Genomic DNA, 10,249 nt, shown 5'->3' on the forward strand with positions numbered 1-10,249 from the left:
CCCAGACTGTGATAGGATGGAGGTACTCATCATCTTCAACACTCCAAGCTTACATCAACTCCTGCTCTGTAATGGTGGATATTACGGTCCACGTATCATACGTGTCCTGGTTGCACCGAAACTCCACAGTTGGGTTGGCTGCACAGTGATATGGTGTCCACCCTACACCTTGGGAACACAATACTCCAGGTAACTTAAGCTCTTAAAACCCAGTGATCTGCTTGCAACCACTTAGTAATTTGTCACCCACTTTTATTAATAGTTTTCTTTCATGTTTTGATGATCGATCTAGGCAATGGTTCACAAAAATCTTGTGTCATCGCCGCATAATGTAAAGATCTTGAAGCTCATTCTCCATGGTCTTAGGTTAAATCATGTCATTGACGTCCTCCAATGCTTTCTCTGCTTACAACAGCTTCACATAAACATGAGTTGGCTCAACTCTTTCTTTCTTTATCCAATCTTATATTAGCTACTCCCTCCGTCTCATAATATAAGAGCGTTTTTGACACTACACTAGTATCAAAAACGCTCTTGTATTATTGGACGGAGGGAGTAGCTTTTATGTACTCTCTATTTATCCATTCCGATATATGTTGAGTAGGTCTACTCTAAATTATTCTCTTGCTTCGTTTTCAGACATTGATGAGCCATGTTCCAAACAAGCAGAATGACAATCCAGCTGCTACTACTGTTGAGTGTGTTGATAGACATTTAAAGCAAGTAGTAGTGAGAAATTATTCAGGCAAGAAACCTGATTATAACTTTGCCAAGTTTTTTGTTTTGAACGCAAGAGCGCTAGAGTCCATGAAGCTCCATGTCCCGTTTAGCTGGAACAACGAATGGCGCTCTAGACAACATAGCAAGAAGGATTTTAAGAACAGAGCTTCTCCAAATGCTTTGGTTTATTTTGAGGGCACAGAGTGAGCACATGAACAACCGTGCAGATGAGGTGTCAAATTGTGTACCCCTTTGGCACCTAAGTTATCGGGGTTTTTGTTCTCACAGGGAACTATTGCCTTTGTTGTCGTTCCATGTACTAGTTTCGAAAACTAGAAAGGTTACTTTTATTTGTAATAACTTTAAGTTTACTCGTCAAATTTCCGTCATATGATTTTCTGTTCCAGAACAAGTGTTCCTAGTTTTCTAAATATATTTGGATCTACATACTTGAAAGTTAATGAATTTCTGACAAATTTAGTAATGCGATGTCAACTGATGGTTGGTATATTTTTTGCTGGACCATAACTCATGGTAGATATATGATGATGTAACTGCTGGTCCTCATATATTATGTTGCCCTAAAGCAAACATATTTGGTGTTATGATTCTGAAATGTAGGTAGCCTGCAAGTTGTTGTTTGGGGCGGGGGCGGGGGGGGGGGGGGGGGGGGGAGGGGGGTAACACTGTTCACAGCTGATACAGACATACATCTATATATGTTGTTTACTACTGGTTTAAATAATGTGTAGTGGAAGAATATTTTCTGGTGAAACATGTCCTGTGTTCTCACTTTATACATATCACATAAACATACGATCAAGGCGGCTCGTTCAGCTCCCAAGGTCGGTATTCTTTTGTTCAACCATAACTCAGGGTAGATATATGATCATGTCACTGCTGGTCCTTAGAGCAACTCTAACACATCTCCTAAAATTTAGAGGAGTAAAATGCTGAGTATACTTTAGAGGAGCATGCATGTTCTCCTCTAAAAGGTGACCGTTTCTAACTGGTCAACAATACTTAGAGGAGCATGCATTTGCTCCTCTAAAAAGTGACCGTTTCCAAAAAGTGCTCGTTTAGCTCCCAAGGTCGGTATGTTATCCATGTGAGTCTTTCCGGGCCCCGCTCAGACCACTCACGGTTCGAATATGCACCCTTAGGGACCCCCCAAGCATGTGGAATGGAAGCACATATAGGCAATGTGGCCATCAAAGAAGTGAGAAAACAACAATGGAAAGAGAAAGCCCGAGCATCTCAATATTACATTTGAATCCAATAAAATTACCACTTCATAACCCTAAGGGGAAAAGCTATGATAACAGAAGTGCCGCAAAAGGAGAACAAGTCATGTCTTTTTTCTACAGAGGTTCCCAGCCCCAGGTGGAAGGACAACAAGCTCACTCCGAGGAAGCGTTTTCATCTTCGTTGTGGTTCCCCACATCGACTCCTGCTGTTGCATGCTGGTCCCAGCACCCGCCTTGCCTGTGCTGGCAGCCTTATGATGACTGAAGCGGTCAACGCCCACCCGAATGTGCCATGAGTAAAAGGATGGAATCAACACAATGCCGTGTGAGTAGGGATGTCTACTAGCTACTCATAGCACGAACATGTTACTTTACATCCCTCTTTGAAAGATGGATGGAGCCTATGCAGTGGTGTAGCAAGCGGAGGATCTTAGCGGGGCCAAAGAGAAATGCATCATTGGGGCGGGGGCAGGGGGGGATGAGTGCACTCTACTTAATAATATAAGCCTTTTCAAAAAATTCCACTAGTCTCCCCCCCAAGTACATGTAGCTCCGCCGTTGAGCCTATGGTGTCTCGAACGCATGGCACGTTACCACATAGGGTTTTCTAGATGCTATGATAGAAGTTGAGTGTAGGCACATCCATGTGTCTATATGTACACCCCATATATGGACGGAGTGCTTTACGTGTGTTCAAAAAGCTCTTTAGCTAATTATTTTTGTAAAAAATGACTGGATTGTGCACTTGCAACATCCAACTCCTGTCAGCATTCAAGCATACAAGTGGAAAGGCTGAAGCCCACGCTTTGGCCTTTTCTAAACTACATATCCCAAATTTTCCGGTGCCGTGACATGTTGGTTGGTTGACGCAAATAACAAGTTAGGGTTTTAGAGAGAGAGAGAGAGAGAGAGAGAGAGAGAGAGAGAGAGAGAGAGAGAGAGAGAGAGAGAGAGAGAGAGAGAGAGGATGTTTTACATTGTTGTCCTGGTGTGATAGATAACTATATATATTCATGTTATACTTGATTGGGTAGAAATTAAATCAAGCCCGTTTCATCTATCCATCATTGTCGTTCTGTCAATATAGTTCGAGCTTGTTAATGTTTCACAAGAATCTCGGTCATTCCCACCTAGCCCACTCACAACCTACAACATCCGATAATTCTTCTTTTGCGGGTAAGTCATAACTACAGTAACTATGAATCACTCTTCATGAGATAATAAATCCATTTGTTGTTTCGTGAGAGAGACAAAGATAGTGTTTTCAATTATGCCGACAAAATAGCGTTCATAAGAGAATATAAGGGTGTGTTTGTTTTGAGGGACATGTTTCAGTGGTTGTGGGTATCCCCAACCAATTAGCCAGGTACCATTTTCCCTGGTCTCAATGAGTGTGAGTAGCCAGAAATTTATTTGGTTTGATGGATAAAAGGGGGGCTAGTAGTGGTGGATAGAGGTTGTGGTGACTTTTTTGATTAAGGTTTCGAGATTACCCCATAGCTTGTAATTTTTAAACATAGAACAATCAAATATGATATTAACAAAAATAATTTTTAAAAAGCAGAGCAGAGAACAACCTGGACTAGTCCTACAAGGGAAAGAGAGTGAAAATACTAAGACATGACACCATGCTTAATTTCTAATGTGTTGAGGACTTGAGGTACAGAGAACAGACACCAGAAATAGCGCGTGCAGCCTCCATCAAAGTCCTTGTATTAACGTCTATATACACCTGTGTACACACACACACACACACACACACACACACACACACACATGTCTATCTGCCAAGCAGCCTCCATCCACATGGCATCAGCGTCCGCACGCGGCACTCACATGTGTCTGCCGCCGTGACCTGTGTCATCCTGAAGCTCGAGCGGTGTAGAAAAAAAGGAAGGAGAGAGTGCACGGCAAGAAGGAAGATATTAGGAAGGAGGGAGTTGCCACGCACTCACCTTTGTCGTCCTCTAGCTCCAGCGGGAGATAGATCAGACAAGCACGGTTGCACCTTTAGGTGCAGTGTCGAACATCTTCATTCTTTTTGAGAGAGAGAACATCTTCTGCTGAATTGATTTGCAAGTTGACAAAATAGTGTAATGCTACTGCAGCACCAGGCCAGCCGTAGAGCACGAGTGATGTAAGGAGTGTGGAGTGGAAACTGACCCAAAAAAACCTCGGGGAGCACGTCAACTCTTCCCATCACACGGAGAACACACGCAGACCCGAAAAAGGCCTCGCGGAGCTTCCTCCCCCTAATCTCCCGGTGCTCCTCCCCCCTCTCCCGGCTCAGTTTCCCCATTCCCTCGACCCCCAGCGGCAGCCTACAGCTTCCGAGACATTGACACAGAACCCAGACCCCGCCGGCTAACCCATGGCCCCCATGGCGCCGAGGAAACGCGCCAGATACTGCTGCGGCCTCTGCGGCCTCCCAAAGAAGGGCCATGTCTGCCACTTCGCCGGCGGTTCGTCTTCGGCGCGGCTGGTGCAGGGCCGAGAAGAAGCGCCGCCGCCCAGGGACCCTCCTGCTGCTGGCGCCAAGAAGGAGGAGGTCACCATCATCACCGCCCTCCCCAACGACGTCCTAGGCACCATCATCTCCGCGCTCCCCATCGACGAGGCCGCCCGCACAAATGCCATCTCCAAAGGCTGGAAACACGTCTGGCGCGACTACACCCCGCTCAACCTCGACGACGGCGACCTCCACAAAATGGCCTGGACCGGAGACAACCTAGTCGACCTTATCTCAGACATCCTCGAGGCTCCACGCGAGGTACGCGCCCGTCGTCTTTCTCTCAGCACGCTATGCCAGCACTCCGGCGATCGAGACCGCTACCCCATCTTCGACCGCTGGTTCCGATCCAAGGTTCTGGATCACCTCGAGGATTTTCATTTCAGCTACCAGCGGGTGAACAACACCGAACCACTACAGGATGGCGAGTTGATGCCGCCGCTGCCGCCATCCGCGCTGAGCTTTTCCTCCCTCCGCGTCGCCAGCTTTGGTTGCTGCCATTTCCCTGAGAATATCTTAGCCTTGGGCGGCATCACTTTTCCATATCTCATCGAGCTCACACTCTGCCGGATAACAAACTCCGAAAACACACTGCACGCCATGATAGCCGCATCTCCAAATCTTGTCTACTTGTACCTTCACAGAAACTATCACTTCCGTCGCGTCCACATCAGCTCGCAAACTATTGTAAGGTTCCGCATGTTTGTTGACCCAGACAGTGATGTGATGGAAGAACTCCTCATCGTCAACACTCCAAGCCTAGAGGAAGTGATGCTCTGGGACCAAGGTGATTGTGGTCCACGAATCATACGTGTCCTGGTTGCCCCAAAACTTCACATCTTGGGTTGTCTGCACAGCGACATGATGTCCACCGTACAGCTTGGGAAGACAGTACTCCAGGTATATATGTATCTAGGAGCCACACAGGGCATCTGTATATATCATTCTTTTGCAATCTTACTTATATACATATTCTTTCGTGCTTTGACGATCCAGGCAATGGTTGACAGCAGTCTAGTGTCATCACTGCATAATGTAAAGGTCTTGAAGCTTGTTGTCCATGGTCTTAGGTTAAATCATGTCATTGACGTCCTCCAATGCTTTCCCTGCTTACAACAGCTTCACATAAATGTGAGTTGGGTCGACCCTTTCTTTCTTTTTGCAATCTTAGTTACGTTCTATATATGTACTCTCTATTTATCCATTCCTATGTTGAGTAGGTCTACTCTAAATTATTCTCTTGCTTCGTTTTCAGACATTGATGGAGCCATGTTCCAAACAAGCAGAACGACAATCCAGCTGCTACTACTGTTGAGTGTGTTGATAGACATTTAAAGCAAGTAGTAGTGAGAAATTATTCAGGCAAGAAACCAGATTATAACTTTGCCAAGTTTTTTGTTTTGAACGCAAGAGCGCTAGAGTCCATGAAGCTCCATGTCCCTTTTAGCTGGAACAACGAATGGCGCTCTAGACAACGTATCAAGATGGATTTTAAGAACAGAGCTTCTCCAAATGCTTTGGTTTATTTTGAGGGCACCGAGTGAGCACATGATCAACCGCGCAGACGAGGTGTCAAATTGTGTACCCCCTTGGCACCTAAGTTATGTTTTTTTCCACAGTTAACTGTTGCCGGTTGTCGTTCCATGTAGTTTGCAGAAACAGAAAGGTTACTTTTATTTGTACTTAATAACGTGAAGTTTACTAGTGAAATTTCTATGATATATGAACCATACCAACTACATGTATGTCGTTGTGGAAGTGTATTGAGAATAGTGCATGTCTGCATTGTTCCACCGAAATATTGAGGGTATGATGAATCACCTTGACTTTATGGGAAAAGAATGAGTTCATGATTATTCCAATTTATGGCTAATAGATAGAAGGTTCCTTAGGGCATCTCCAAAGCTGACCCACAAATAGCTCTATTATATGTCAGTTTTTATGTCCGGACGTGGTCTGCGGACAAGATGTGGGAGCCGCCCATCCAACCGTAGACGCAAACATCTGCCTCTAGTAATGATTTTTCAAGAAATTAACTCTGCCATATTAATCTCCAGCCAATAGAAAATCCACCTTACGCCAAACAGAAATCAACCTTCCATCATTTGAATCAACCTTTCGCCATTTGGAGTATAATTATAGAAAAATAATTACTCCCGTAATTTGAGGTGCGGCAGTTAATGCGTATATCTTTCCTCTTTTAATCCAACGAGCTAATTAATCCCAGATTAATTAACGGAGTAATAATTAAGGGCAAATAGTGCCAATGTTCCATGTCTTGTTTAGTGCCATCTACAACCATTCCACTTAAACTTTGGGACAATAACGTTGTTGCTAAAGAATGAGGAGGCAGTGCGTATTGAGTAGTTCAGGCCGATATGTCTACTCAATGTGAGCTTTAATTGTTTTACTAAAGTTGGGACAAACCGACTGATGCGGATTGCACATAATGTGCTGCAACCAACTCAGACGACTTTGATGTCGGGCAGAAACATACTAGAGGGTGTGGTTGTCCTACATAAAACACTTCACGAGATCCACTCAAAAAATCTGGACGGGGTGATCTTCAAAGTGGATTTTGAAAAAGCGTATTATAAGGTTAAATGGTCGTTCCTACCGCAGTCCTTACGTGTGAAGGGATTCGACGATTCCTGGAGGTAGCAAGTCGATTCTTTGTATAAAAAGGTAGTGTCGGGATTATAGTGAATGATGATATATGTCACTACTTCCACATGCACAAGGGTGTAAGACAGGGGGAACCGGTTTCTCCTATCTTGTTCAGCACGGTGGCGGTTATGTTGGAAATTTTGATAGGAAGAGCTAAAGAGGAAGGCCAAGTAGGAGGACTACTACCACATCTAGTCGAGGGTGGGGTGTCCATACTACAATACGCTTATGATACCATGATTTTGTGTAATATGATTTGGCAAAGGCGAGAAATATGAAGCTTGTGCTATGCCTATTCAAATAATTGTCAGGATTGTAGATTAATTTTAACAAAAGTGAATTGTTTTGCTTTGGGAGAGCCAAAGATGAACAAGATGCTTATAGACAACTATTCGCATCTGAACTAGGTACCCTACCATTTAGTTACCTGGGCATACCAGTTCACCATCGCAAGCCATCTAACAAGGAGTGGTAGTGTATTGAAGATCAGTTTGAAAAACAACTAAGTTGCTGAAGGGTAAGCTTATGTCATACAGTGGTCGGCCGGTACTAATAAACTCAGTGCTCATGAGTGTGTCGATGTTCCTATTGTCCTTCTTTGAAGTACATGTAGGGGTGTGGAAAAGGCTGGACTTCTATCGATCACAATTCTTTTAGCAGTGTGATGAAATAAAGAGCAAATATAGGCTTACTAAATGTTATATCATTTGTAGGTCGAAGGACCAGGGCGGTCTTGGGATTGAGAATTAGAGGTAAAGAGCAGATGTATGCTTATTAAATAGTTGTACATACTTTCTGTTGAGACCGAAGGCACGTGGGTACAAAATTTCCGTAATAAGTACCTACAATCTAAGACCTTGGCCCATCTTACCGCTAGACCCAATGATTCACCATTCTGGAAAGGGTTGATGAGAACGAAAGTAGCTTTCTTCCATGGAACTAAATTCGTCAATGGAACTAAATTCGTCATTGGAAACAGTAATTCGACTAGATTTTGGGAGGATACATGGTTAGGGGAGACGCCTTTAACCACACAATATCCGTCTCTCTATAACTTTGTAGATCATAAGGAGGCTTACATTGCTATAGTATTACAGTCCAATCCTCTAAATATTCAATTCCGGAGATCTTTAGTAGGAGACCGATGGGAAGCATGGCTACATCTGGTGAGAAGGTTGATGGATGTTAACCTCTCAGATGAGCCTGATAGTATTCACTAGAGATTAACTATGAACGACATCTTCTCAATGAAATCTATGTATCTGGACCTATTCGACTCTGGTCCGTTTATGAAATCGATGCATATTTGGCAGATCAAAGTGCCAATAAGAATCAAGGTCTTCATGTGGTTTGTTCACAAGGAGGTGGTTCTGACTCAAGATAACTTGGCAAAACGTAATTGGGAGGGTAGTCAAAGATATAGCTTTTGTGATCAAGATGAAACTATCAAACGCCTCTTTTTTGATTGTCCGCTGGCCAAACTTCTATGGTATGCAGTTCATATAGCCTTTAATTTCACCCCTTCAAAAAGTATTCACACGTTATTTGGGACGTGGATAAATGAAGTAGAGACAAATATCATGAGATGTATTCAGATAGGAGTGTGTGCATTACTTTGGCCTATATGGAAACTATAGAAATGATATGGTTTTTAACAGACAAACTCATATAATTATTTTGCAGGTTAACTATAGGGCCACTTCTTGGATCCGTACATGGTCGTTACTCACTCCCACGGAAGCCAGGGAGCCTTTGATTACTGGGTCTACCCGATGGGAGATGGTAGCTTGGTATATGTTTGCCACTAATCCATCTCTCATTGTTGTATATTGCCATGTTGTAAGACTTGTAGAAACTATGGACAGAGACTTAGAAAAAGAAGTGTTGTTGGGGGATATAATCCGCGATGGAGGTGATATCACCTTGTCGTTTCTCAACAACACCGATGGTGAGGAAAGGGAGGATGACGGCTCCGGTGATCCAATGGAGGAGGAAGGAGATCATGACGGCTTCGGTGCCCGAATGGAGGAGGAAGGAGATCATGCATGACGGCTGATACGTCTCCAACGTATCTATAATTTTTGATTGTTCCATGCTATTATATTACCCCTTTTGGATGTTTATGGGCTTTATTTTACATATTATTATCATTTTTGGGACTAACCTACTAACCGGAGGCCCAGCCCATATTGCTGTTTTTTGCCTATTTCAGTATTTCGAAGAAAAGGAATATCAAACGGAGTCCAAACGGAATGAAACCTTCGGAAGCGTGATTTTTGGAACGAACGTGATCCAGAGGACTTGGAGTGCAAGTCAAGAAGCAGCCGAGGAGTCCACGAGAGGGTAGGGCGCCCCCCCTATAGGGCGCGCCCCCTGGCTCGTGGGCCCCTCGGGCAGCCACCGACGTACTTCTTCCTCCTATATAAGCCTACATACCCCGAAAACATCCAGAGAGCACCTGAAACACAATTTCCACCGCCGTAACCTTCTGTATCTGCGAGATCCCATCCTTCGCCGGCGCTCTGCCGGAGGGGGAATCGACCATGGAGGGCTTCTACATCAAAACCATAGCCCCTCCGATGAGTTGTGAGTAGTTTACCACAGACCTTCGGGTCCATAATTATTAGCTAGATGGCTTCTTCTCTCTTTTTGGATCTCAATACAATGTTCTCCCCCTCTCTTGTGGAGATCTATTCGATGTAATCTCTTTTTGTGGTGTGTTTGTCGAGATCCGATGAATTTTGGGTTTATGATCAAGTTTATCTATGAGAAATATTTGAATCTCCTCTGAATTCTTTTATGTATGATTGAGTTATCTTTGCAAGTCTCTTCGAATTATTAGTTTGGTTTGGCCTACTAGGTTGATCTTTCTTGCCATGGGAGAAGTGCTTAGCTTTGGGTTCAATCTTGCGGTGTCCTTACCCAGTGATAGAAAGGGTTGCAAGGCACGTATTGTATTGTTGCCTTCGAGGATAAAAAGATGGGGTTTATATCATATTGCATGAGTTTATCCCTCTACATCATGTCATCTTGGTTAATGTGTTACTCTGTTCTTTGTGAACTTAATACTCTAGATGCAGGCAGGAGTCGGTCGATGTGTGGAGTA

General features: G+C 43.9%; 1 protein-coding gene across 1 annotated transcript; it reads left to right on the forward strand.

The window, feature by feature from the left end:
• Positions 1-4,275: 4,275 nt before the first annotated feature.
• LOC123040466 (uncharacterized) lies at positions 4,276-6,198 on the forward strand. The gene is made up of 3 exons (XM_044463303.1): positions 4,276-5,376; positions 5,473-5,607; positions 5,732-6,198. Exons 1-3 carry the CDS (start codon positions 4,339-4,341, stop codon positions 5,789-5,791), a joined length of 1,233 nt encoding a protein of 410 aa, XP_044319238.1. The 5' UTR covers positions 4,276-4,338; the 3' UTR covers positions 5,792-6,198.
• Positions 6,199-10,249: the final 4,051 nt, after the last annotated feature.

Source organism: Triticum aestivum, chromosome 2B (genome assembly GCF_018294505.1).
Source record: "Triticum aestivum cultivar Chinese Spring chromosome 2B, IWGSC CS RefSeq v2.1, whole genome shotgun sequence".
In the NCBI taxonomy this organism is placed as follows: Eukaryota; Viridiplantae; Streptophyta; class Magnoliopsida; order Poales; family Poaceae; genus Triticum; species Triticum aestivum.

Coding starts and splice junctions, on each gene's coding strand:
- LOC123040466 (XM_044463303.1), top strand. CDS start 4,339: ATGGCCCCCATGGCGCCGAGGAAACGCGCCAGATACTGCTGCGGCCTC. Junction 5,377..5,472: donor TTGGGAAGACAGTACTCCAG/GTATATATGTAT, acceptor TTGACGATCCAG/GCAATGGTTGACAGCAGTCT. Junction 5,608..5,731: donor TACAACAGCTTCACATAAAT/GTGAGTTGGGTC, acceptor CTTCGTTTTCAG/ACATTGATGGAGCCATGTTC.